Here is a 27,171-nt window from a genome sequence, read left to right on the forward strand (position 1 = left end):
CACATTTATCTCTCCATTTAACAAAGCTCCCTCTGAACAACTGTGCATTATTCATTAGGTCTGCACCAGTACTATGGATGCTGTTCAAGGTTCTGAGATTGTATTACGTACCCGCAATACACACACTTTTCGCTGGCAAAACCTGTGAGAGTATCCTATTCTTGTGTGGGAGGTTTGAGCCAAGCAAATGTTTTTTAATGAATAGTTTATTCACACATGAAAAATAATATCAACTGACTCGAATTGTGAGTTTAACCTATGTTTACCAGGTAGTGTTAACCCTCTTCTCAAATGAGGGATAGAGAAGAGAATATTATTGTACATTTTTTAGCACGTTTTAGCATTTTAAAAAAAATAAGATGTTTCAATTCCTCAAGCGAGAAAGCTAACTGAGCAACTCCTTAATGGAGTTTGCAATATTCCAGTATATAGTGGTGCCGTATGTACATTATAAACCAAAGTTACCTTTATTTCTGGAAGTAAACGGTTTTGTTAAAAGCCTACACCATACAGGGAAAAAAACAAACAAATAGACAGACAAACATTTTATTCATGTTATTTTACATTTAGAGGAGAAAACTTCAATTACATTGTCTTGGGAGGATTAATAAATTTTGATGGAAAAAAAGAACCTAAGCTCTTTTGTACAGCTATATATTCTTAGTATATAACTATCCCCACACCGATGTACTACTAACGGTTGAACATTTCCTGCAGGATGCATACTCCCCTTCAGAAGAGCCATTGATTAGCTTTTTTTCACATAACCTTTTTTCTTATTTTTTTTTTTCTTCCAGCCATGCATCCTATGTGGCTAACAAACCTAGTTTTGGCTTTGTAGGATGCTGCAAGTCTTCAGCTTGTTCTGAAATTATCCGTTTATTGGACACTTAACATTATCCATTTATGAGACATTTATTGAACACTTAACAGGCAAGAATGCAACTAACTTGAATAGGTCCTTGGAGAATGTGTAAGTAACGGACAGAAAACTACCCATTTACGTTACCTACTCAGTCCACTTTTTCTAATAGGATTGTGCCCCATACCATATTCCCCAGGACACCTGCTCTTCTGAATACAACTCAGAAACGTATTCTAAATGATGCAGTTTCATGGGACAGCAAGATGAGGATACATTTCCCAAAATATCCTTCAACTGAAATTTGTCATTCCATTTGCTACAGCTTCCTAGATCCGCTTTGCTTCCAAGTGACCACTATCAAAGTGGTATCAACGAGGTGATTTAATATTACTACCACTACTAGTTCGTTGTTTCAGGTGTGGAGGAGAGATCTGAAATATATTGTGACTGAAAAACAAAGAGATCCCTCACAATATACACACCTCATTCTGAGCTTGCAAACTGTCTAGAAAGGGCAAATTCAGAGATGACTCCTTTACCAATATGGGAAAGGGTCCTTCAGAGTACAGTGTATTCACTCACTAGGCTGTCTACTGCAACACCAGCAACACTAGCATAGAGTTCAGGCACCACTAGCTCAGGCACCTGCAGTACTGCATGGTCATTGCTGGTCTTTACAGCTTTCTGTAGCAACTGGATCAGGTCCGCAGGAGAAGGCCTATCAGTTGCATTCCACTGCCAGCAGGACTTCATGATGTTGTACCTGTAAGATGAAGAAGAGAGGAGCTGGGAATGAAAAGCACCAACACCAAATTTTACTTTACAAAACTTACTTTACATCTCATACTTAGAAAGTCTAGAGGCTTCCACTTTTTCTGCTTCATAGAAAGTCCTTTCAGTGAAATTTGCAACCAGATAATAACGTGTGAGGACAAAGGCAGACTTGCAGTTTTTTGCCAGGTTGTCAGTTGTGAGTATGGGAAAAGGGGAAAAGATTACATTTGGCATTACCTTCTGAAACAGTAACTGAGATTCTTATAGATACAAAAGCCTATGAATATTTAAAAAAAAAAAAAAAGTCTTCACGAGACGAAGTATAATGCCTCAGATCTCCCCTGTGGATGTTTAGATCATTTTGGAGATTTACAGGAGAATGACTACTCTAGAATAGCCCTATGCCTTGCATGGAAGCAGTGGAGCAACGAAATTCAAGGGCAGAGAAAGAAACAGAAACAAGAGCAATTTTCAAAAGCAGGAAGAGAGTTTTTGGCAGTCAAGGTTTCAGTAAGACGTGGCGGGCATAAGAACAAGTCTCCTCAACTATCAGGTTTCTATTTTGTACAGTCTAGACTTAGAGATCTTTGTTAAGATCCAGCTTTCTGTGTTCCACTTCCATCTATCTCTGCAAATCTCACTTTCAATTATCCATAAAGCAAGTGGCTTACATGGCTTGCTGGCAGCTTGAAGGCTGTTTCATAATGTTCCGTCTCTGCAGGTATGGCAAGATGTCAGAAGGTGGTACCTCAGGATATGGTGGAGCACCTGGAAGGGTAAAGGAGTAACAGCAGAAAACTATGAGATAAAGGTAGCAGCTTCTGTGTAAGAATGTCTTCATTTCCTACCAAAATCCATTCATTTCCTATCACAATTCACACTGAGAGAAAGCCTAAAAGCAACTGTCGAGACTCTGCAAGATGGAAAAAGACAGGATGCATAGTTAAATGCCCCAACTTTGCATTCTTAAATTGAGATTTTGGAATTTGTTAATTTGTCACTTCCTTCTTTATTTTTTTTAATTATTATCAAATCTTCTTACCTAATGTAATCATTTCATACAATAGAATTCCAAAAGACCAGCTGCAAGAAAAGAAAACAAAGCAGTGTTAAGTTTCCATTCTAGCTAGCTAGCTAGCTTAAACATATACAAATGACTAGGCATAACCTGCAGAAATGAGAAGAGAAGGTATGAGATGTAAAGCAGAGCATCGCACTGAGAATAGGTATGCCTTACTGTGAACTTCAGGACATGAAATGATACATGAAGAAGTGAAAGAGACAGGTCTGACCGACAGATTAATGTATAGTCCAAAAATAAAATCATACATGTCTGCCTTAATGCTAGGGGGTTTCTTCAGGAGCCGCTCTGGTGCCTGCCACTTTACTGGTACCATCCCTGTGACTGAGCTGGCACCGTATGCGTGAGCTTCATAGGCCAGCCCCAAACCACACAGCTTGGCAGTGAAGCTGTTCTGAAGGAGGACATTCCTGGCAGCAATGTCACCATGGAACAATTTCTTCTGTTCAAGGTACGCCTAAAAAGTTAGAAGAGGAAGAGACCTTCATCATTTTAAAAGGAATTCTAATAGACAGAAATTTTTACTGAGTTTGCACCCATCTTCCACAGTGCAGAACAGAGGTGTATGCTTACCAAAACGATGCAAGCATATTTGGCTCAGCTTTAACAAACTACATCCTCACAGCTTAGGCTAAGAAAACTTAAGCCACCATGCAGACTTGTGTTGCGATCAAGCAGGAAGCAAAAAATGCAGCAAATGTGAGCAGACTTACCAGAGCTGCTGCAACTTGCTGTCCAACTTCATATACTTGCCTCTCAGTGAGGTCATAGAGGATACCATTCATTGTCATTACATCCTAGAGATAAAAGAGCAGATCTTGGATCATAGCTGGAGGGTACTGAAAAACTTCACAGAATCATAGAGTCGTTTGGCTTGGAAGGGACCTTAAAGATCACCTAACTCCAACCCCCCCTGCCACTGGCAGGGATGCCACCCACTAGATCAGTTTGGCCAAGGCCCCATCCAGCCTGGCCTTGAACACTTTCAGGGATGGGGCATCCACAACCTCTCTGGGCAACCTGTTCCAGTGCCTCACTATACTTACAGTGAAGAATTTCCTCCTAATATCTAGTCTAAATCTATCCTCTTTCCATTTAAGACCATTCCCCCTTCTCCTATCATTATCTACCTGAGAAAAGAGTCCTTCTCCATCTTTTTATAAGCCCTCTTTAAGTACTGAAAGCCTCAATGAGGTCTCCCTGGAGCCTTCTCTTCTCCAGGCTCAACATTCCCAGCTCTCTCAGCCTTTCTTCATAGGACAGGTATTCTAGCCCTCTTGTTTCCTTTTAATCTAATAAAATGAATATTTTATAATCTTATGCTCCCTCAACTAATTTCATATATTGACTGTAAATCGGCTGAAAGATAAGGGTACAAGGATGGATATACGGTATGCTGGTAAGATAAGCACACTAGAGACTGATGAGTAAACCGGAGTATAGAGAAGAGATGAATAGGTTAGACAAAATTGGCAGAATACCAGTAAAGAATGACAAATACATATGAATGAAATATATATGAGTGAATGAAATACTACAAATTAGACTGACAAGTAGAAAAGCATGTCTGTAACACACAAATGAATATCTGTGATGAGACTAACAGTCCATCTCTCTTACTCCCCTGTGAGAACAAAGTAAGCATATGTTGCTTTTCTTGAGCAGTTTTCCACCCCCGACAATTTTCAATCTGAAGACTTCCCAAGATGGTTATGGTTTCAATATGTTCAGTAAACTTTAACAGGTTATCTTCAGTGAATTTATTCAGTCTTGTCTTGAACCAATTTGTAAAGCTTAAGTATCCACACTAGTTGGTGGAAAGGAATTCCATTAGTCAAATCCCTACTTTCTGAAAAATCATATACACTCATTTGTTTTGACCATGGCACTTATTAACTTTATTTGTTACCATCTTGTCTTTCTGCTGAACAAGACAAAGAGCAATCCCTCTGAATTTAGTGCTCTTGAGGTGGGAGAATGACAGATTTCTACAATAACATAGAAGTGTTTTGTTTCTACTCCTCTCTTACTAAGTCACAGAATATCTTGAGTTGGAAGGGATCAAGTCCAAGTCCTGGCTCCACCTAAGGCCACACAAAAATCAAACCATACATCTGGGAGTGTTGAACAAATGCTTCTTGAACTCTGACAGGCTTGGTGCTGTGACCAGTTCCGTGGGGAACCTCTTCCAGTGCAAAACCACTCTCTCAGTGAACAACCTTTCCTGATGTCTAAACTGAACCTCCCATTGCAGCTCCATACCATTCCCTCAGGTCCTGTTGCTGTCCTCAGAGCTCAGTGCCTGCCCCTCCGCTCCCCTCGTGAGGAAGCTGCAGGCCACCATGAGGCCTTCTCCCAGTCTCTTCTTCTCTAGGCTGAACAAACCAAGTGACTTCAACTGCTCCTCGTATGTCTTGCCCTCTGTGGAGTAAAGTAACTACAAAAATTAAACTAATATTCACATTTTAAAGAAAATGTATAGCATTGAAGAAGCTTTCAGGGTGGAGTGTAGCTGCCTACCTAAGCGTTCCCTAGGCTTCCAACCTTAGATGCTATTGCACTAGGGGAACCTGGTGTGCTGACTCTAAGGCACAGTACAGAGCGTAGAGCAGAGTGGAGACACCGCGGCTAGGCTCTGTGGCAAGATGGGAACTCGATTGTTCTTGTGCACACTGAGACCAATAAATTGCACATTTGCTACCCTGAGACAACAACCTGTCATGTTTTTGACAAAACGCTGTGCTCTAGTGAACTTTTGCTCATTATAATATCATTATAATACCAAAACACACCTCCATCCCAAAAGCTACCCACCTCCAAGGTGAAACCACCCCTCACTGAGCACACTCTCTGAATTTCTCAGAGCCTATACCTTTAAACGAAAGCAAGAAAACTTTTTACCAGTCATAACCAAGATATGCTTCACTAGAGTCACTCAAGTTCCACCTAAGGGATAGAAAATAATATAAATTGGCTTAAGAGAAAGGGGATATTAGGGAAGATACCATCAGGAAGGATACCTTCTGACATCAGTCAACGGGCTGAGCCTCTCTTCCCCCCTCCATTGGGACACCGTGGGGTAAGATTTGAAGACTTGGTTATACCAGGTATCTCTGCAGAAACTTAGGAATCTCTAGAGTCTTTGTGCCTTTTAACATGTTAATAGCCAGGCTGTGTACCTGTGTATTTCATGCATGTTAGATTGCTTTTGCAGACAGTGAATTTATCACCGGCAATCCAAAGAACCTGTGTAGCTGTTGCTGTAATAAATTGCACTTAATTGCATTGTTCCTAGCCATGATAGTTCTCACTGAACGCAGCTAGAGTGAGGGTGTGCTATGTTGTTGGTGAATCCACGACCATGATAGTTCAGTTCCTTGAATCCGACCAGACCCGTAACGGTTAATCGGCTACGCCCCTTAACGTGACACCCTCTAGAACCTTCATCATCTTCTTAGCACTCCTTCGGACACTCTCTAACAATTTTATGTCTTTGTTTTATTGTGGCACCCAAAATTGCACACAGTGCTCGAGGTGAGGCTGCACCAGGCAACAAAGTACAGTAGGTCACTTCCTTTGATTAGCTAGCAATGTTGTGCTCGATGCACCTCAGGGTACAGTTGGCCCTTTTGGCTGCCAAGGCACACTGTTGACTCATATTCAATTTGCTGTCAAGCAGAAGCCCCAGATCCCTTTCCATGGGGCTGCTCTTCAGCCTCTCGTCACACAGTCTGTATGTATAGCCAGCGCTGTCCCTTCCCAGGTGCAGGATCTGGCACTTGCTCTTGTTTGGCTTGATGCAGTTGGTGACTGCCCAGCCCTCTAATTTGTCAGGATCTCTCTGCAAGGCCTCTCCACCCTCAAGGAGTCCACATCTTCTCCATCTGCAAAGTTCCTTGGTATGCATTTGAGTCCTGCATCCAGACATCAAACCTTTCCTTTACAGAAAAAGCACTCTAAGAGGGGTGTGATGTAAAAGGCTTAGACAGCACCATCGATTTTGTTGTCTTGCTTTCTAAATTTCTAAAATATTGAATAAAAGCATAGGAAACAAATCAAAGCAAGGGGTTGCACATCTCCCATTTCTGTCATTCACAAAGCATGCTTAGTGTCTTATTCAAGCTGGACCTCCAGAGCAGCCTCTGGGAGAGTGCTGACATCGCAGAGCATTGCCTGGTTGCTCAGCGACTCTCTTGCACTATTGAAATCACAGAGCATTGCAAGTCTAGAGAAGAAATGTCCTAATATTTAGTTTCTTTTTTTGGCTTGTGGTGATATTTTCATGGGAGTGTATGTTTTCATAGAATGAGTCCCATGATTTTCACATTTCTTGTCAGCAATGGACCATCAGTATGTATGTGAAGCCAAGATTGCTTTTGTGCTTCTGTATTATTTCATTTTTGTCTATGCTGAATTTCATCTGTTTCTCTTTATTGTACAGTCATTCTTCTGCAACTGCTCAAGGTTAGCCCTTGCCCTTACTGGCTGTTGTCATTGTCAACCATCACCACCTCTTTCGCAACCCATTTTCTAAGATATTGACACATACAATGAAAAGCACCAGGTCCTTGCACATTTCCCAGCAGAACTTCATGGGTGACCCTTCTTCACTGCAAGTACTTACTTTTCACTCCTATCCTCTGTTTCTTGTCTTTTCATCAATTAGTTATCATTTAAGGACCTTCTCCCTATTGTCATGAGTACTCTGTTTCTTTAAAAGCTTTTGGAATGGGACTTCATTTAAAACTTTTGTAAATCCAAGTAGCTGTTTCATTCTCACTCTTTCCAATGCCTGTTTAACGCTTCAAGGAACTCCAATGGCCTGCAAAGTAGGACTCCTACTTACAAAATATGTCAACTTCTCCAAACTACAGCACATCTGTACAGAAATACACTACTTATAGACCAGTTTAGACTTTTGTAGAACATCTTTGGGGGATGAAAATAGTTTAGATTGATATAGATGGATGCATGGAGAGATTACAAGAATCTTACGCGACTTACACATAGATATTCACATAAGCAATTTAAGAAGATGTGCTGTCATCGCTTCTTTTGACTCACCTTCCGACATGTCCATAGAAATGTCAACAGGTCACCAAGAGATACATCTTCCATGATCATATAAAGTGGGAACCGGTCTACACAGCATCCAACCAATTCAGCCAGGTTCTCATGATGGCCAAGATTTTGATGGAATTTAATCCTTCCCAGGAAATCCTTTACTTCCTGGGGACCAGCCATATCTGAAAGAATCAAAGAAATCCCAGTCTAGCACCACATGGAGGCAGCAAAGAAAAGGGCAAGTAACTTAAAAATAAACATGACTGCAGTTTTCTTTGGTCCAATTAAAATGCTACTATGACTAGCTAACATGTTACTGAACACAGCTCTATCTAGTAACGACTGCAAAGTTCTGATCAACATCATGTCTTTGATACACAGATATGTATCAATACGTTTTCTGGCCATGTGCCTTACCTTGTAAGGCTTTCAGTATGACAGACGTAGTCTTCCTGGGGTTTCCAGTTTCCAATTCTGCTCTGTAGATGCTCCCATAGCGGCCATGTTTTATCACCTGGAAGGTGCCTGGTAAGAGTTTTTCTCGTGGTATCTCCAGTTCTTTCAGAGTCAGGGATGCAGAACTTAGTAGGCTCTCCACAGATGTTTCACTCAGCTGTATATAGTGGTTCTCTGGTGAGCTAGATTCCTGCTGGTTCCTGTCATTCACTGACGAAAAAAAAAATATACGTGATGCATAAAAACAGAGGGATGAACTCTTGCAGTAGGTGGCAATGCCCATCCTACTGTCTTTTGATTTTTGCTCCATACTGTTTTTGGAAATCAGGATGAAGTAAAGAAATGTTAGTGTATCATACTTACCCCAGCCCCTGAGGAGTTCAAGATCTTTATCTCCCACTCTACTTGATGAAAAGGCAGAACGAGTCTGGAGATCTGCACTGTATTTAACTATACAAACTTTCTTTCTGGATAAGACATAATTTGTATTTGATTCTCATGTACTGAAGCAACTGTCATTTTCTTTTATTACCACCTACTGTTTGTTATGAGAGAGACACACATAGGGTGCTCCCACACACGCCTTATCTTTGTTTTCAATTATTTCCTTTAAACTAGGCTGAAGATGCTTTTTTCCTGTGCAGAAACAAGAACAGTTCAGAACTGGACTTTGATTTCCACACAGCAGCATGTGCTTGCGGTAATGAGAACCCTTTCTTCACATTCTCACCGCTCCCTATTCTATTTCCTTTTGTCCCAATAGGAAGTGGAATACAGGAGTTTGAAATTAAATTTCTTAAATGACAATATATATAACAAGTTAACTAGGTGTGATCTGCATCCAAAAGACTGTCATACCTCTGTGAAACTCTCCCTGCATTAGCATCCATGAAGACTCTTACATAAGCACACTTTGCAGGTCTCACGTGATGTTACCACAGTACGCTATGTTGGTTCAGGTTTGTTGAGAACCATCTGTACTACAGATTCCATTATTGCTACCACAAGTGGGGTAAATGAGGGTTCCCCAATTTTCCTTACGTTCACTAGATTGCTGGATACCACTCGGGATCTTCAGAAACACTATTGCCTAACGGCTCAAACAATGAGGAAATGGGATTGACTTAGGACCAATGAAACCAACACGCTTTCCTCTGGAAACTATGATGGTTACCTTGTTGTCCAGATGGTGATGATTCCTCCCGCTTTGTTCGCAAGCCTCGACAATGGAGCCAAAGGATCACGGTTAGCAGGATGACAAAAAAACCCACTAGGAGAGCTGGGACAACAATCACTTCGGTCTGATATTCACGCACAACTACAAGCAGACAAAGAAAATGGGAAGCCAAGGCATAAGCATTGCTGTTTTGAAAAGGACTATGTGCAGCATTACCTGATGTGCACAAATTCTGTATTACATAGCAGTAATGAACCATTTCAGTAAACTTCAACCCTAAAGGTATGTGGGAGCATTCACCTGCTGCTCCTTGGAATAACAACGGAACACTTTTAGTGCTGCAACCCTATTCCTCAAAGGTGCTGAATATTTAAAACCTCATGAAGCCATTGGGACTCCTGCACCTCAGGTCACTTATTTAGATGCCTTAATACAGAGGTGAGGAACTGTAGCTGTGAGTGTAAATATCCTACCAGTGAAACATAGTTGGCCCTGGCAGAGGGATAGGAGGGATATGGGAAGGGCTGGACATTGCCGTGCTATCACAAATCTAGATAGCAGTGCTATACAGGTTCGACTACTTCCATTAAAACTATAGGGAGCATTTTAAAGAAAAAAATGTGGGATCACCTGATTTAGAATTTGACCCAAAAACACTATAATTAACAAGGATGTTGCAGGTGATCGACTCTCTTTTATCCTCAGATTTGGGGGTGGTGCTATTTTTGCACTGGGGCAAGGCACCATTTCAGTTTCCAAAGATTACATAAAGTGATGGAATCAAAATCTCACAAAATTGGTCCTTAGAAAAAAAGCAGATAATCTTACTGACTACGTCATGAGGTCTTAACCTCACCTTTATGACTCATTCAATGTAGAAATACTCTAAGACAGCTAAAATTATGTCAGATGAATCCCACCATAAAGGATGGAATCCCTATAGCAGTTTCCACCTTGAGACAATGCAGGGAAACCTCAGTCAAATCCTTCTGTTTGGGCTGGGATGCAAGTGGAGGAGGGGAAAGAGCTTGGTCCCCTTTTAGCAAAGCTGGCCAGCAAAGTTCAGCATATGAAAAATACTAAAGGAATCTGTGAATCTTACCACAGAGCTTGTCATTGCTGTTGCATTCCAGTAGCATGCGTGTGAATCTTTTCATGTCCCCTGCCATGTTCAATCACAAGCAAGTGAACCTCCAACCTCTGCCGTCTGCACTGACATGAAGAATATTAATGACATTTATCAGGAGGAAGGATGATTTAGGAAACAATTAGTGAAAAGAACATTGAGATTTCCACCCCTTAAGTTCAGTAGTAGTGCAAAGAAGCAGCACAGGGACTGCTGGGACACGGCTTAGAGAATGACAAAGGATATCTACTATCAAATCCCATGAACTGTACACTGTACAATCAGTGCGAATTTAAAATTAAGTTTTTTCTACAGTGCTACACAAACAATTTGGTACTCACAGATCTGAAGGTTGTCATATGCACAAACATTCATAGTCCTTAACTCAATCATATTTAAAGAGCCTAGCACTTCTTAGATGCCAGAATGACTTGGTCTTTTATCTTCTGGTCCATAATGAATGAACAAATCAGAAGCATGAATACAAAATGTCTGTTGTGCTTGACTAGAGTTCTTTTCACAACTCATATTATTGCCGAAGACTTAGCTTCACAAACAGTATCATCTAGAATGTTTTAAAGATGTTGGGACTTTTTTTTTCCTGGAAGTACTTTTTTTTTTTTTTTTTTTTTTTTTGCTATGGGTTTAAGGCAATTAATGTCAACAACAAATGCTAATAGTAATATCGGATTCTTATTTATACTAACATGACTTTATGGAACTTGGTGATAGATAAAACATTAAAGAGTTTGTTCTCATGCTTAAAATTAAGGGATGAATTTATGTTTTATCAGCTGTACAAAAGATGCAGTGGAAAGAGGAAAACAGAGTATATCTGCATTTTAAGATATTGAAAAATGTCTACTTCATTTTTTATTTCCTTTGATTCTTAATATGTTAGCAAAATCACCTGTTTCCAGAGCATGGCTACAAAATGAATTATATCAATGATACAGAAATAACACCAAGCTTTTCAGGTAAACTCTGAAAGCAAGCAAAGTCAAACAACCTTGACTATAACACATGAACATACTTACACACAAATACACAGGCATCACCCTAAGAGGAACATTCCTAGCTTCTTTCATTCTCAGACAAATACACAGATACAAAAGACAAGTGGGAACAGACACAATGGCATCACAGGACAACTGACTTTAGGACAATTAGCAAGCAATCATGTTGTATAATCTAAATCATAAACAGTCCAAGCTTTATCTTACCACTAGTCAACAGCTTTGCTTTGTACAGATGCTCATTAGAAATGCATGCTTATATTTAAACAAGGTGCATGCACAGGCTCATACAAGCACGTGCATACCAGCTGGCACTTACACAGAAACATGTTCATACGGTCACAAAGATCCACAAAAAAAAGCCTTGATGCAGCAACCATGTATATACTGCTCCCGTTTCTGTAAAAAAGGTTCCTACCTACCTTAGGTACCTCCCATTAGCAATGTCAGTGGGTGGCACCTGCATTTTCTAACCATATCCAGGCAGAACTATGTGATCCAGAAATAAAATCACTGGTGCATTAATTGCACTGGCACTCCCACTGGTTGCTATTGCTTACAGAGACGCATTGGTGTTACCAATGTAAAAGTCAGAGTAGATAAGTCCATTTACACTCTATCCTCTTCCAAACCTCAGAGAAATAGAAAAAGAAGCTGCACTTAGTGATACAATTCTGAAAAGCTTCTCAGTGCTACTTTCCAGGACAAGAACAAATGAATTCTTGTACTTAGCTCTGTGGCTTACTGGTCAAACATTAACAACATTGCAGTTCCTGCACTTCCATCCTGAGTTAGCACTCTTGTGGACTGTTCTGCTAACTCAGAAATACACAGATCTCATCTCACAGATCTCAGATCTTCTTATATATTTAATAAACATTTTTTACAGTATACCTGTAATGCACCCATTGAAGTTATGTGGAACTAACATTTTTAAATTTACAGGTGCATTCTCACCATAGAGCAGAAAGCATACAGACAGTGCTCAAATATTTATTTTAATATATGAAGTCAATTTTCCAGCATCAAGCAAGGATATGGGGAACAAAAATATGTTACGAGGTTCAAAACCTACACCTTATTGGAATTGTATTTTCCCTTGTCTCTGTCTTATGTTGTGCCAAGACCAGTGCTGTTTCAATCATAAGCACCTGGAAAACATATCCTGTATTATTTCAATTTAGAATTTGTATTGGACAATTTGTGCAATCACAAGTAAATATCAGTTTAGTTATTCTGCTTTTTTAGAACTCTTTTGCATATACTAAAATCTACTCGCTGGAACTCTTGGATCTTCATTTCTCTTAATTGTTTACTTCCAAAAATGCATTTGCTTCTCCTTGCCTGAGCCTATCTAAACTTTCAGGTTATTCTGATTTCCTTCTCCTTCTGTTGAAACTCATTATTTTTGTTGTTTACACAAATCCTTGAATTTCCTTTTTTTCCTGCGACATGCACTTTTTTCACCAGATGCCCTGTTGTGCAGCACATCAATGTGAGAACACCTTATACAAGAAAACTAATTGGTAATGAAATATAAAAATAAAATGTGATAGGCAACAACCACAGTACTAGGCTACTCTTCCTTCAGAATGCCAAAGATCAAGGTAACAGCCATATGTTTCTGTGCAGTTGCAGGCTCCGAAGACTTCCTGAAAGACACCTTCCCCTTGATACATTGACCAGAATGCAAATTAGCTTTCTCAACAAAGCTTCTCAACACAAGGAACTGAATGAAAGCAACAAGAGGCTGCGAAGTTCTCTGTAAAGAAGAGTTTTGAAAAGGCACCTGTTCCCCTGATAAGGGCTCAGAAAGAGGGGACAGGAGTTTCACTGAAAAGATCCGGTGAGACACGGGAGCTTTTGCTGTGGCACAGGGAAATATAGCTTTGCTGATAGTGCCCTTAAGAGTAATGCTCAATGCATTATTAACCATGTTCAGATACAACATGGCTCCATGTGGACTGTAACAACAACAATCAAGCCTTTCTTTGGCCAATACTTGAATCCAAAGCCCCACATCCAAGCTAAACACATAATCAAGACTGTGGTAGCTAGACATAGCAAAAGTAGCTGCCCTTAGACAGTGAGAAATACATAGCAATACTTAAGCAGAATCTATCCCACAGTCAATGGTGCTTGCAAAGTGCTACTAGGAGGCTACTGGGCAAGCCGCATGTGGAGCAGCAGTTCCACAGCCATTCCTTTGTTGACCGTGCCAGGTGAATTAGCCCCCATATCTGTCTTACACTGACCACTTACTAATTCCTCTGTGTACATCTGCCAACATGATGAGCACCGGGGAAAAAGGTGGTGTATTATCTTCAGCCAAGTTTGTTTGACAAGCTGGTCTGACACACTGGTGATTTAAACAAAGGATGGAGAACAACATGAGCACAGGAATAAGTAGCTAAAAGATGGCAATTGTGGGGGTTGCTTAAACAGGTTCAGGAAGCCCTGATGCTTAATACGAATAAGGTTTTGTGAACGCAGCTGACCTGAATTAAGTATTCACCACTACCAAACCAGTGGAGTGTCTTGCTCCTCTCTGCGCTCTTCCCACACCTTGTTTTCCTCCCAGATGTGCAACTGATCACATGGTAAACTGATTCAAAACACTATGCCGACAAGAATAATTCACTGCTATATTTGGCACGGTACTTTCCTACCATTTTTGTGAGCGGTACTAGTTCACCAAGCAATTTAACAAGTGTCAACACAGGCTCAAGGAAGTGGCAAGAGCATACATCCAGAAGCAGGAACAGGGAAAACAGATCTTCCACTACCCAGAATATTGAATGACTATTTTGTCTAAAGCTGTACCATGACACCATTCCCTGGGTCAGCACCAAGCCACAGGCACTGTATGCCAGCATAAGCCCTACTACAAATTTTTCCATTCCCTGTCACTCATTCCCATGCTCATGCTGCCCCTATAGTGCTAGCACAAGAATTTACATGGCAATGTGGTAAACTGAATCGAGCAGGTGATCTGCCCTAAAATAAATAATCTTCTCTTGCGTTTTTCATCAGGCTCAATTTATGCTTATTTAAGTGCCAGCACCTAAAAGTCATGAAGCCTAAGAGACAGACATTGCTGTGAAGACTGAGAAGTAACAGAAATATAAACTCTTATGTGTCAATGGAATATATGGGAATAACTGGCTTGAGAACTGCGCACACAAACTGGCTGCTGCCTGCACCTGACACATTCAGGAAAATAAGGTGCTGTATGTATTCATGGCACACAGTTTGCCAGTGAATGTATCTAACTTGCAACGTCAGTTCCCACTGTTAAAACAAATCCATGTGTACTGATTAGCTACTCTGGCTAAAGGAACAGGTGACTAAATTAATTAAATATGATAAAAATAAAGGCTAAGATTAATTCAGATCTTCATTAAACCGTTTAAACTGTGCTATGAGCTGATGTGGAAGTTAACGCACTTATTTCATCAGACTTCCTGACTTGCATAATTGCACACCACTTTATTATCACAATATGCTTCCAAATGTTTTTCTTGCACTCATCATAAGGACCAACTATAATATGACTGCAGGTAGGTAAGGAACAGCTGAGTAATTACTCTCTTCAGTCTAGCATACTGAATAGCCTGACTGATAAAAGACAAAAAAAAATCCTTTAACCATAATGCCTCCTATTTTATTCCTTGCAGCAGCAGATCTATACTCAAGCTTTTCCAGTCACCAGTTCTGTACTGCTTTTATTATTTTCCTTCTGTTGTATATGACCTTTGAACATTGCTACCAGTCAAGGCTATGACAGACGTTATGTGTGCAAGCGTGCTGCTCAGGTCATGCAGCTGGAAAGGAAGGGAGCTACTGGAAACCAAAATGGCAGTGAAAGCACAATGTCTGGGCTCCAGATAGCCAGGCAGCTGTGCACACTGAATGTGAGAGAGGGAGAAGAAAAATACCACAGAAAAGCAAACAGAGAAACAGAGACTTCTTCCCAGCAGTCTCCACCACTCTACATAAAAGCAGTATCCAAAACAAAAAACAGCTCCCACAGGTCTCAAACTGAACAACTCGATGCCTTTTATGTCTACAAAAAGCTATGCACCTGTTAGACTGCATGTCCTGTCCCTTCTGCCTTCAGAAGACTTTAGTGACTTTTTCCAACAGCCTGGCAGATCACAACATTTTTGCAAGGCTTCCCTGACCCACTGAGCCGTCTCACCATAAGGCACCTCTGAGCTACTTAGTCTGAGCAGCATCTCCAGCCGTGTAGAATGGGAAATTCTGACGGGTCAGTCCAGGTCATAACATACCAGAGCCACTTCACTTCTGTCCCGAACAGGGATTACTGATAATACCCTGTGGCTTACTGCACTTGCTGTCATAATTTCTCAGCTATCAAGATTCGGTATTCCAACTCACTTTTGCATCAGGTGGCAGCTGTAACACCCTATAAGAAAACAAAGTATTTCAAAAAATCCCATGCAGTGACTCAAGATTTTCTCTTGGTCCAAAATTAGAAGCAGTACCTGAACATCAAATCTAGGCTAGCTGCTACTGAAGCATATTAAGGAGTTAAAGAAAATCAGGATGACTACTTCTGAAGAGATATACCATGGAAAAAAAAGCAAATAATGAGGTTCATGCTACTATCTGGGCAGGTGGATCACTTCGGGCAAACCTGGCTCCTTTTCAAGGGAGCAGAAAAAATGGGCAAAGTCAGCAGTCAACACTGCACTGAAAAATATGATTGAAGAGGACTCTGCACTGTTGTGCTTTTATCCTAATGAGATTAGTCCAAACTGGCACCACGTCAGTGGAGATATGCAAGATTTCATGGTGCTAAGTTTAAGCAAAACTTAGATCATCTCACAAAAAATGAATTTATTTGTACAGCATGAGGAAGTCCTGAGTATAGAAGTGTGAAATCATACAGAAACTGAATGGTGATTAAGACAAAAATATTTTTTCTAATACAGACAAGCCCTTCTATAGTTTCTGAAATACTAACATACATCTTAATCACACTCCCCTTTATTAAGGCCACAAAAAATATTCCTCATAGGTAGTCCACAAAATAAAAGTTAAAATAATTTAAAAAAAAAAGTGACAAATATATTAACCTGAAGCCCTTAGTGAGAAAGAATATGAAAAGTCTAGAGGCCAGATTCATGAGCATACACTTACCCATTACCTTCTTTTTTGTAGTTCCAAAATCACAGGCTACTTTTGAAAGCACCAGCCATGCTGTATCTTTTTGACTGACTGATTTTGATAGCAGTAGCTGCAAGCACTTAGCCTGTACCCAAACCCCAGCACAAACCTAATACAGATATTCTGAAATACTGTGACAGAAAAAGCTGTACCAGGACGTAGGAAGAGTTGAGAGTTTTTCAAAGGACCACAAACACATGTAGTTCTTCTTGTAAAAAACACTGCATGATAAAAATACTGCATATTATGTTGCTGCATAATGGCTTAAGAAACAATGTGAACCTGCTTTCATAGACACACAGCCATATGGAAATTTAGCTGAAGTTATGCACACAACTTTAGCTTCACAAGTCCTTAACTTTTGGCTGTTTGTTGGTGCATTTAATGTAGATTGTCTTTATGCTTAAGTAGCTTATGTGCGTGTGCACATAGATGGAAACAGGTAAATACACAGAAAAAGCTAGATATCTGCACCACATACGATTATTTAGTTTCCTTACAATCAAGCAGTAGTGACAGAAATCAAATGCTAATCAATTCTGAACCCACACCTAGGCACGTATTATTTAACTGAGCACTGAACGTATTTACATACATGGGCACTGCATTGCCTTGCATTGTTTCAGTGAACTGAGACTGATTTTAAACAGAACTTATTTCCTTTCTTATTTTCTCCCTGTTTAAAACGTACCGAGAAGTTATTTCATTATTTCAGTTTTTTCATCAACCTGTGTGTAGAGGATATTACCTCTTCTATTTTCTCAAACCCCAATACCATTATGACAAGATTTTACCACAGGAACGTGTAAGTAACTTCTGTACAAGCAGTAAGCACACACATAGATGTACACACATGTACAGATTTTACAGTGCAGTTATATCCTAGTTCAGGTCACGTTTATGTTAATAGGAGTCTTTTCAAATATTTAAATAATCATCAGCTAGTCTTCTAGCAGCGTTTTCTCTCACTTACCTCAGTCACACCACTTCTCTTGCCCTGCAGTGCTCTTTCCCTGGAACTTGCCTGCTGCCAGCTCCCTGTTTGTCTGAGGCCACTCCTGATAGTGCTGACGGTTACCTCGTGCAGTTGTAATTCTTATGACTAAGTTCCTCCTCACTGATTTTCCTGCCCCTGACCTGCCCGGATTCAGTTCCTCACTCCTTGAGGTTTTCTCGGCCGTCTCCCCAGGGATACCGCACGAGCCTAAGCCCAACACGCACGCCGACAGGTAGGCGCACGCTCGTAAAAGGGGTCTGCCTGGCTTGCACACGCCAGCTGCTCTCCCACTGATGACAGACACAGGCAAGGCAAAGACTCCTTGGGCGGGGGCCTTCGAGCACAACTCGAAGGGCAGGCAAGCACCCATCGAGAGGGACGGGCTAACATAACAAGCGGAAACTGCGCACTTCAGGCTAATGGTTCGTGTTTAGAGATAAAATGGGTTCTCAGAACAGAACATTTGGACAACCCCCCTAAAAAACTCCACATGCTGAGAAAGCTTTCTAGCAGGAACACAACCTGGCAGAGAACATGAAAATGAACAAAGGGAGAAAAGATTAATAATACTCAAACAGATAGCTGCAAGGCAAGCTTTTTTCACATTCAGGCTTGCTCCCTGTATCCCTCCTGCTCAGGCTGTCCATGCATTCTCCAGCATTTTCCATCTCTGCTGTTCAGTTCTTCCCTTTCCCTTTCCTCTCAGTAGCCCAGCTTGGAGCTTCCCACACAGTCCTGATAATGACTCTCACTTACAAAGCCCCTTCAAAATCCATCCTAATCTCCCCAGTAAGTCCTGTTAATATTTTAGAACACACCCCTGCAACCTTGTCCTGTTACCATGCCCACGAAGTCACTGTTCAGCTCTGTTAGTGCCCTCAGTCCTGAGCAGCCATGTGGTGCATTTCAGTTCCTTAGTTCCTTCAGTTCAACTTCATTGCATTTCAGTTCCTCAGCATTTCTGCCCTGGGGACTTTCTTCCCAACCAACCAGTGTATTTGAATCCCAGCTGCTGGGCTGTAGGCTCCCCCTATCAGCTCAAAGACTGCCCTCAGCTATCACCAAAACATCTTGTGTTTCAGATTCCTGACTCCTGACTATATGAGCCTGTAGAAGATTATTTGCTTACCTACTTCACACAAGTGGGAGGCAGTTGTATTACATGAGGAAACAACATGAGACCTACCATCGAGAGACAAAGTTCATTGCACAGTCATTACGCTCTACTGGTGGCTTTGGAAAAGTAAAAAATCGTATGATCTCTGACAACTGTTTGAGCAAATCTGATTTATTCCTATTAACACTTTGGTGCTGTGTAAATTCATTTTGGGAAGTTTTTAGCCGTGGTAGAGGCAATAGCTTTAGATACTGAAACACAATAGTTAATTTATCCATAGGAGTGACTGCATATCAATGTATCCGTACAGCAGTACCTCCCAAACTTCTCTCTGGGAAGATTGTTCCACCTGGCATTTACTTTCTAGGTATACAGAATGGTTAAACTCATGAGTGGATCTCTTTATGGCTTGATCTCTACAGAGCCTGGCAGAAGTGAGCAAAATAATATTAGTGAAATAGTCACGTAAGGTGGACTTCCATACCCCGACAAACCAGCAGAGACAACTTCTAGACTGAAAATTTTCTTGAGTTACAAAGATCACTGCAGCTGCAGACTGTAGGCTCAGGCTCTGGTTTCTGTTTTCCTCCTCTTCTGGTGCTACCTTGCTTTGACTGTCAGCAGTATTTTCTCCATGAAAATGTAAAAGATCTGAGGATCTATACCTCACTCCTCATTAAGAAGCAGCTACATTGCAAAGGATAGTTCCTCATTTAAATGTGCTCTCTACTGAAATGTGTTGCTTTCCACAGGCACTTTCCCTAAGGGCAGCTGGGGGAACTTATTCAAATGTAATGTTAAATATAAATAAAATATAATAACTGATAGTCTTTCTCCGTTTGCTCTTTCTTTCACAGTTTCTACAGCCCACACCTGTAGAAATAAAGAGTAGGAAAGGCATGGGGTTAATATTCAAGGTATGCATATGCACAAGCAGCAACCCCTGCTGCTTTTAGTTTCTCCAGTCAATCTTTCTGCTGGGATCCCAGTCAGACTGGTTGGAGAAGATGTTTTAACAGTTCAGAGTTCAGACTTTAAACTACAGTCTTCCTCACAGATCATAACCCCCTCCCCCTGTTTGGTTAAGGGACAGCAGTCATTTATTGTCCTGTGAAAAGCAAACTTCTGCTACAAGTCTTCTATTGTGTGCACATCCACAAAGAAAACATTGCCTGTTTAAATGTCCTTCTGTTTTTTTCCCTTATGTAATTTTTTCCTTATGTATGATTAAGTGCACTGAAAGGTGATGGACTGTCAGTCTTGCTAACAAAAACGTCCTCTTTACCACATGCAGCAACCATGCAAACCACACACAACTGCTAAGTAACCTCAACAAAATGCTTCTGAGACTGAGTGGCAATGCAGCCACAAACCATTCAGTCTCTGTCCTATGTGATGAGACTGTTAAGCAGGCTGCTAATTTTGTAGTTCAACTTCCAGAAAGTCAGCAAACTCCAAGAAACTGTCACTGGTCCAGGAAGTAAGCTTCATATGAAGGGATCCTCTTGTTTAATCTTGCTGTGGTATCCACATTTTTTTCTGCAGTAACTTAGAGGCAGTAAGTTTTCTGACGTTTACTTTCACATCCTGTAAGATTTGAAAACCATGCCCATAGATGATGGACCATGACTGATCTTTTGATCAGCCGAAGCCCACAGAGGTTGAAAGGCTTAGTACCTCTTCCTTTGGTTCTACGAGCTAGCCATTCACCCCTGAGCAGGGTAAGAAGAGATGATCTAGAAGTGAAAGAAACATTCCCGTCATTATCCCAAGTCACTTCTGCCTCAGGAGCTCTGCCTCTCATGATGACAAGATATTCTGACTTGAGAACAATTCATTTGCCTCAATTCTTCTTGAAAATGGTGTGATTTTCAATTCATCCCTACTGCTTTTGTTATTTAAAATTTCCATAAGAATGAAGACTAGGAGGAGCTGCATTACATGAAGAAAAATGAGGAGAAAAAAAAGAGCTCTTCCATATAAAAACTAAATGACTGAAGGATTAATCCTCATCAGCCAGTTGAAGTTCCAGTAATTTGCCAGCACTTACACTATTTAGGGTGAGGCACATCTAATAGTAATCTTTTCCACCCACTTGCCAACCAAACTAGACCATACCTTTCCCAACTCTCTTCTTGAATCTAAATGGAAATTTCCTTTGCAGTTTTACAGTCTCTGCCTTGGTGGTCAGCCCTCCCTACTCAAACCAGATGCTCAGGAAAGACCCTGAAGGATGGTTAGATGCTCTAAGTACATAAGCTCAGTAGGTTACAGTAGTTTTCCCCTTTGGCTTCTTCGGCAGATTTTCCAGGCCCAGAGGCTTGGATTCATTTGACAGAGATGAAAAACTAAGTTAGGAGCATAGCTGCCACAGATTCTCTGTTATAGTTAATACAAGGTCATAGGCACTTCTGTAAAGCAGGTCAAGCACTAAAATCCTCTCTCCCTCCATGACAGGTATAAAGGGTAGCCTAGCTCCTAATTCACATCTTTGTCAAATGACAGAAGTTAGATAACATGCATCTGAGCTAGATTCTCGTTTTCCTCTTCTTCAAATAAATAATTTCCCAGAGCGAGAGCTCATTGGGATCCCCAAATCAGTAGTTATCAATTGATGAACTGTTAGACTGGAAGTTAGGTGCAGCACATACCATTTGCATTCCCTTCAGCTTTGTGTAGTTTCTTGGTGCTCCTGACCTTAGCAACTAACATCCTGAGCACAATAGGCATGCACATTCTTCAGTTACTTTTACCTTTTCTCTTTCAGCTTCTTACGTTCTTTCTGCTAAATATACACATTTTCCTCCTAAGTTCCATTTCTTTTGCCACTGCATTTTTACATTGTTCACATTTCCAAGTGAGAATACAACAGCTCCTCTTGGCAAAACTTGGAAGCCATTGAACAGAGGTATAATAACCTAAAACACCCAGTCTACATATTGAATAAATCGCATCACTTCACACAAAAAGAAGCAGAGAAGCCGGCTCTTCCCTGGCAAGGATGCCAATAGAGACCTCACAAGAACTAAAAAGTATGTATATCACAAAAGTTCACTTAATGTAACACTGTTACATAAAAGTATGTTTCCATTTAATAACACCTTTTTTGACCTGTAATTCACTCTCTACCATATCGCTGTGTCCTAAAGGACAGTCAAGAAGAATGACAAACCAAGGAATGTTGAAAAAATACTGTTCCTGTCTGCCAGTGCCACTGGAAATGGATTTTAGCCCATTTATTATCACGCACTAGCAAGGTACCTATTACTAAACTATTGGAATTACGTGCATACATTAATTATTGTATAAATAGACGATGTTTGCTGCCCAGATTTTCATGGAGTAAGGAAGCAATATATTAAAAAGCAACACCAGAGCTTCCTAACCACAGACAAACACACGCACACACAGCAGGAGGCAGCATCTGGGAGGCAGCTTAGCGGCACAGAACTCAGGAGCTGAGGTTACCAAACACTGAAATGCCTGTGCCACCTCAAACCGGGGGGCCGTCGGCCCAGCACTGTTCCTCAGACAGCCAGCAGTGTGAGGGAAACCAAAGACTGTAACAACATAAAATGACGTTTCTCACAACACCTTCCCTTGCCTCCAGCCACCTTTGGTATAAGCATTTATTTAGCCAGATATGGCCTTTTCTTGCCTATGCCTTGAAGGATTTTGCCCAACCGCCTTCAAACCCCTGCAAACTTTTAGCAACACAGTGCTCCGTGACAAATTCCTCAGCTTCCGTGAAAAGTGTTGTGCCTCTTTTTGTTTGCATTGAAGATGGATTCCAGTCTTCAAACCAGCTGCTTACTGTGCTGGCAGTGAAATAAACGGTGATAGCAAGAGACGACTAAAAGTTTTATGCACAATGAAAGCCTTAATATACTCAAACACTTAAAAACGGGACGAAGCTTGAGGTCGTGCAGATGAAAAAGCACAAGGCAGCCCAGACAGCTGAAGGTCTGTACGCTGCTCTGGTCTGTGCCACGATTTGGGGTGCGAGCCGTTCAGAGGGACCCGACTCTCTGCCCCCTATACACCACCTCAGGACTGTTACCTACGGACTCCTGGCAGACTGCGCGTCGTGTCTCAGTAACCGGCATACTTCTAGCCCTGCAAACACTTGCTCCATTATTGTTATTATCTGAAGGCAAAGACCAGGGAGACGGGCAGACTTTCCTGCAGGAGGACACGCAGACGCCCAGCCCCTGGTCTCGGGGCCCGGCTCCGGGGCTGCCCTCGGACCCGCCACGCCGGCCCCCTGCAGCCAGCCCCGCAGGAGCCCGCGGCCCCCAGGAGGCCGGGGCCGGGCGGCAGCAGGGAAGGGGGGGGTTACCTCCTGCCTTCCGGCCTCCGGGGAACGGTAACTACGTTTGGCGGCGGGGCTCCGGCTCTGCCGCGGACCGTGGCCGCTCTGGCAGGAGGGGCAGGCGGGCGGGACGCCCCGCGCCAGCCGCCCACCCCAAAAAAAGCCGTGTCCTTCCCCGGCCTTTCCCTCGGCCGCCTACCTCCCCGCCGCAGCGCTCGTTTCCGTGAACCACAAAATTTACCGGGTGGCTCAGCCCGGGGGCGCCGCAGCCGCGGGCGGGCGGGCGGGGAGGACGGAACGGCATTTTCTCGTGTCCCGTTGCCGCCCGCCCCTGTCGCGCGGGCCCCGCTGGCGGCGGGGAGCGGGGAGGGTGAGGCCTCCGCGGCCGCCGGGGCGAGGCGGGGCCGGCGGCTCCGTGAGGGGCTGCGGCGGGCCCCGAGCTGCGGGGCTGGGGCCGCGGCTGCAGGGTGGCACGGCAGGGGGCGAGTGGGCGGTTTGGTGCCAGACTGCGGGGTTCTGGGCAGCTGGTAAAGCTGGGGGCGCGCTGAGAGCCTTCACCGCGAGGCGTCCTCGTGAGGCTCGGTGTTCCGTTAAAACGCTTTAAGCCCCTTGTAACTCAGTGCGTTTCTGCCACATAACGTCAATCCACAATAAAAAAAAAAACACAGAATGGATACCCCCTAATTGCGTTAGATAAATTATGTGTTTTTGTTTGTTTGTTTTTTGTTTTTTTCCTGACAAAACCTATGCGTACTGCGTGGCATGTTTCAGTGCGGCAGTGAAGCTCTTCCCTCCATAGTTCCACCCCATCCATCTGTGGCTTTCAGAAACGGCAATCAAAGGCCAGGCTGTACGTTTTTGGTTAATACCAATGCTCTGAAACTTAATTTCTGAAGCTGGGTCTCTCTGGTTTTGCCCCTAAACTTTTTTTGCTTCCTGAAAATTTACATCCAAGTTAAGCTGAGGTTGCTTCCTGCAACTGAGCTGCTTATATGGTTACAGAAGTTACTATATGCAGTTATCTGGCTCGAGAAACACATGTGAAATGCTGAATATAAACGGAGATTTCATAACACATTGGAAAATTAGGTCAGAATATCTAGAGGAGATATTCTGAAGACAACTGTAACAGGAAAATAAAATTTTCTAATGATCTCTTTGACACAATAATCTTTGTTATTACAGATACCAAAATCTTTACCTCACACAAATACAGCATATTTCAGTGTAATTCTTTCTACTTAAGCTGATTTTAAAATGGATTGAAGGAAGCATGCGACATACAGTTGATAACCAGTAACTTCCAGGTCAGATTCTTAATGAATTAACATGTAAACTGAGAAACTTACACATTTTTTATTATTGATTTTTGTTCCAATATTGTCTTCTCTCAACTGTTAAAATCAACTCACCTCAAAGTAAAATAAAGTATGAAATACTTGCTTTCCTTGCAGATGGCCAGATCAGAACCTCAGGACAGAAATTATGAAAATGTGGTAAAGATGGTAGAGGACCTGAACAGAGACTTAGAGAAACTTCTGGAGGAAATGGAAAAAATGACAGGTAAAGGTCTTTGTTAAGAACAATATGGATTTGTCTACTAGAGTGAAGACGTTGAAGATTCATTATTTATATTTATTGCTGTGAACTTCCTCGTGATAGAAATGTAGCTGGAAAAAAAATCGCCATCAGCAAATGCCCTAACGTTCTTAACTGAGAGAAAGAGTGCAAATAATCAAATTGGGCATTAACACTAAGATGATGCTTAGTTCAGAGTAGTGACTGAAAGCAGAAATAATATTAAGGCATTTAATTTACAATGATTAAAACATAGATAACAACATAAAATGAAAATTTCATTTTGAAAAATGGTGGAGTACACAGTAACTCTCCAGTCAATGCATGACAATCACCCTGTTGGAACACTCTTTGCAAATTTAATCATAGTCCCTTATGTATGGAGAGGACTGCATATTCCTCTTCACATTCTGCAACAATTCTATCAGAAACTGTACAGCTAACACAAAGAGATGGAAATTGATAATTAGACTATTTGTAATTAATGATGATTTAGGAATGTTGTTGAGAAAACTAGTCAATTTATGGTAAAACAAAAGGGAAGGTATGAAATTTAAGAACTGATCTAATTAGGTTGTTCTTAATCGTTTTTCCATCTCCATGCTGTGATCTTTGGCTTTTCTTTTCCTCACCTAACATGAGCCTCCTAACTGTTACTGGTCTGGAGCTAGAATTCTTGGGTTTCATTCATTCATTTTAAAAAAGTCTATTACACCTTTTTTAATTACCCTTTTTGTTGTAAACGTTAGGTAAAAGCGTCCATCTCCTTTTTGTACTTTACATCTGTATACTTCCATTCTGAAGTATTTTGAGACATTTATAAAAAAGTAACACCAAACATACATAAAGTCTGGTCTGATAATAATGAATGTCCTTTATTCTTTTATTGAATCAGCCACTGCTTTTTTTTTTTTTTTTTTTTAGCAAAATTCCTGTCTTGGTAATATCTTTTGGTTTAAAGTGCAGGCAACCTGGATGGCATATGACATGGTAGTAATGCGCACCAACCCAGACCTGGCCAATTCCATGAGGCGTCTGGAAGATGCCTTCCTGAATTGCAAAGAAGAGATGGAGAAAAGATGGCAAGAGGTGCTAAGGGAATCTAAAGGTGAAGAGCAAAAAAAGGAGTAAATTAGTCATACTGTCAGAGCTACATACCTTGGAAAATCTCTCCAGTCTTTTTTTTGTCAGCCATGGAGGTTTCACAAACACCATGGAAAATAGATTGCCATTCATTTTACTAAGAAATACTTACGTGTATACATTTATGGAAATATTTTGATGAGTATACATACATGTATTAATATTGTTGAATATACAAGGTAACAATGTGTCTATTTTTATTGCATTCATCAGCCATCCTTATAGTGTATGTGAATATACAACTTACTTCCTGGAAGATCACACTCACTTCATAGTCAATATGTACACATGGAATAGTTTGACCTCTGAACAAATGTGTTGGGGCAAGAAAGAGTGTATACAACAGACAACTGCATTGCACCAGCATATGCCTATCAAGGAAAACTGAAGAATTACTTTTTTTTTCCCCAAATGAAAAACTCTAGATGTGCAGATTGATCAGGTTAGTTTGATGTGGGATTGCCTAATAGGTGTTCAGTGACAATTTTATTGTTAGATAGCTCACATGTAGCATTTTCATTTTGTTTCCTTGGATTTTTAACCATTTATTTGGACTGGTTATCCCAGAAAGATTGTTTCTTTCAAACTTTCTGAAGGTAACATGCCTTATTTAAGAAAAAATGTTTACAATTATAGACCGTAGTTTGTGTGGTGTGGTTTGTGACACTGCTGCAAATACCAAATTAACATAATTACAAAACATGCTTTTCTCCATACGTTCCTACTGTGGGATATTAAAAAAGAATAGAAAAAAGAAATTTAGTTTGTTGTCAAGGTGTGGATTAAAAGCATCACCTCATGGCTTGTAGTTACTGCATAAATGAGTATTTTACCTGAGCTGGAAGTCAGTGTAAGCTTTGAGAAGTAATTCCTCTTTCATTAAAATGCAGTTTAGCAATGCTAGCTGGCATTTCTAGAGGCATAAATGGTAAAGAATATAAAGTTTGAACTATATTCTTGACTTTTACACCAGCAGAAAACCTTCATTCTTGCCAAGGTAGGGCAAAATGGCAGAAGAGCATGATGAATCTTGCGCTTTGATTAATCCTTGGAAGATTTTCATGTCATGTTGTCACTTCGGCACCTTTGACAGCATTGGCGTTGTTCTTTAACGCTGCATTAAAAACTACTTTTTTGAAGAGGCATTGTCTTTAACAACTTATGTAGAAACTTACCAAATTTTGTGTGACGTTTTGGCTACCACGTGCTATGGTATAGATTGACCATAGGTTTCCAGAAAGCTCAGTTTTCATTTAGACACTTAACTCAGTG

At 41.2% G+C, this 27,171-nt stretch overlaps 2 protein-coding genes across 22 annotated transcripts; one reads left to right on the top strand and one right to left on the bottom strand.

The window, feature by feature from the left end:
• Positions 1-530: 530 nt before the first annotated feature.
• On the bottom strand, positions 531-23,560 carry STYK1 (serine/threonine/tyrosine kinase 1). Of its 10 annotated transcripts, none has more exons than XM_066977052.1 (10): positions 23,420-23,560; positions 10,520-10,624; positions 9,415-9,558; positions 8,202-8,450; positions 7,785-7,966; positions 3,434-3,517; positions 2,969-3,177; positions 2,682-2,722; positions 2,311-2,407; positions 531-1,628 (listed from the first exon to the last, which is right to left on the bottom strand). In XM_066977052.1, exons 2-10 carry the CDS (start codon positions 10,584-10,586, stop codon positions 1,424-1,426), a joined length of 1,278 nt encoding a protein of 425 aa, XP_066833153.1. In that variant the 5' UTR covers positions 10,587-10,624; positions 23,420-23,560; the 3' UTR covers positions 531-1,423. The 10 variants fall into 10 exon arrangements, with proteins under 10 accessions (XP_066833153.1, XP_066833152.1, XP_066833147.1 ...); XM_066977051.1 differs by having other exon boundaries at positions 23,378-23,517; XM_066977046.1 differs by lacking the exon at positions 23,420-23,560 and adding an exon at positions 23,378-23,398 and having other exon boundaries at positions 10,520-10,629.
• Positions 17,960-26,661, top strand: SYCE3 (synaptonemal complex central element protein 3). 12 transcript variants are annotated; one of them, XM_066977121.1, is made up of 5 exons: positions 23,100-23,232; positions 23,950-24,028; positions 24,364-24,485; positions 24,633-24,741; positions 25,718-26,661. In XM_066977121.1, the coding sequence occupies exons 4-5, from the start codon at positions 24,633-24,635 to the stop codon at positions 25,885-25,887; spliced, it is 279 nt and encodes a 92-aa protein (XP_066833222.1). In that variant the 5' UTR covers positions 23,100-23,232; positions 23,950-24,028; positions 24,364-24,485; the 3' UTR covers positions 25,888-26,661. The 12 variants fall into 12 exon arrangements, with proteins under 12 accessions (XP_066833243.1, XP_066833222.1, XP_066833228.1 ...); XM_066977105.1 differs by lacking the exon at positions 23,100-23,232 and adding an exon at positions 23,409-23,548; XM_013197230.3 differs by lacking the exon at positions 23,100-23,232 and adding an exon at positions 23,584-23,797.
• The last annotated feature ends 510 nt before the right edge of the window (positions 26,662-27,171 follow it).

Source organism: Anser cygnoides, chromosome 1 (genome assembly GCF_040182565.1).
Source record: "Anser cygnoides isolate HZ-2024a breed goose chromosome 1, Taihu_goose_T2T_genome, whole genome shotgun sequence".
Taxonomy (NCBI): Eukaryota; Metazoa; Chordata; class Aves; order Anseriformes; family Anatidae; genus Anser; species Anser cygnoides.

Coding starts and splice junctions, on each gene's coding strand:
- STYK1 (XM_066977052.1), bottom strand. CDS start 10,586: ATGGCAGGGGACATGAAAAGATTCACACGCATGCTACTGGAATGCAAC. Junction 7,967..8,201: donor CATACTGAAAGCCTTACAAG/GTAAGGCACATG, acceptor TGATTCTTTCAG/ATATGGCTGGTCCCCAGGAA. Junction 2,723..2,968: donor CCTAGCATTAAGGCAGACAT/GTATGATTTTAT, acceptor CTTTTCTTGCAG/CTGGTCTTTTGGAATTCTAT.
- SYCE3 (XM_066977142.1), top strand. CDS start 24,633: ATGGCCAGATCAGAACCTCAGGACAGAAATTATGAAAATGTGGTAAAG. Junction 24,742..25,717: donor GGAAATGGAAAAAATGACAG/GTAAAGGTCTTT, acceptor TTTGGTTTAAAG/TGCAGGCAACCTGGATGGCA.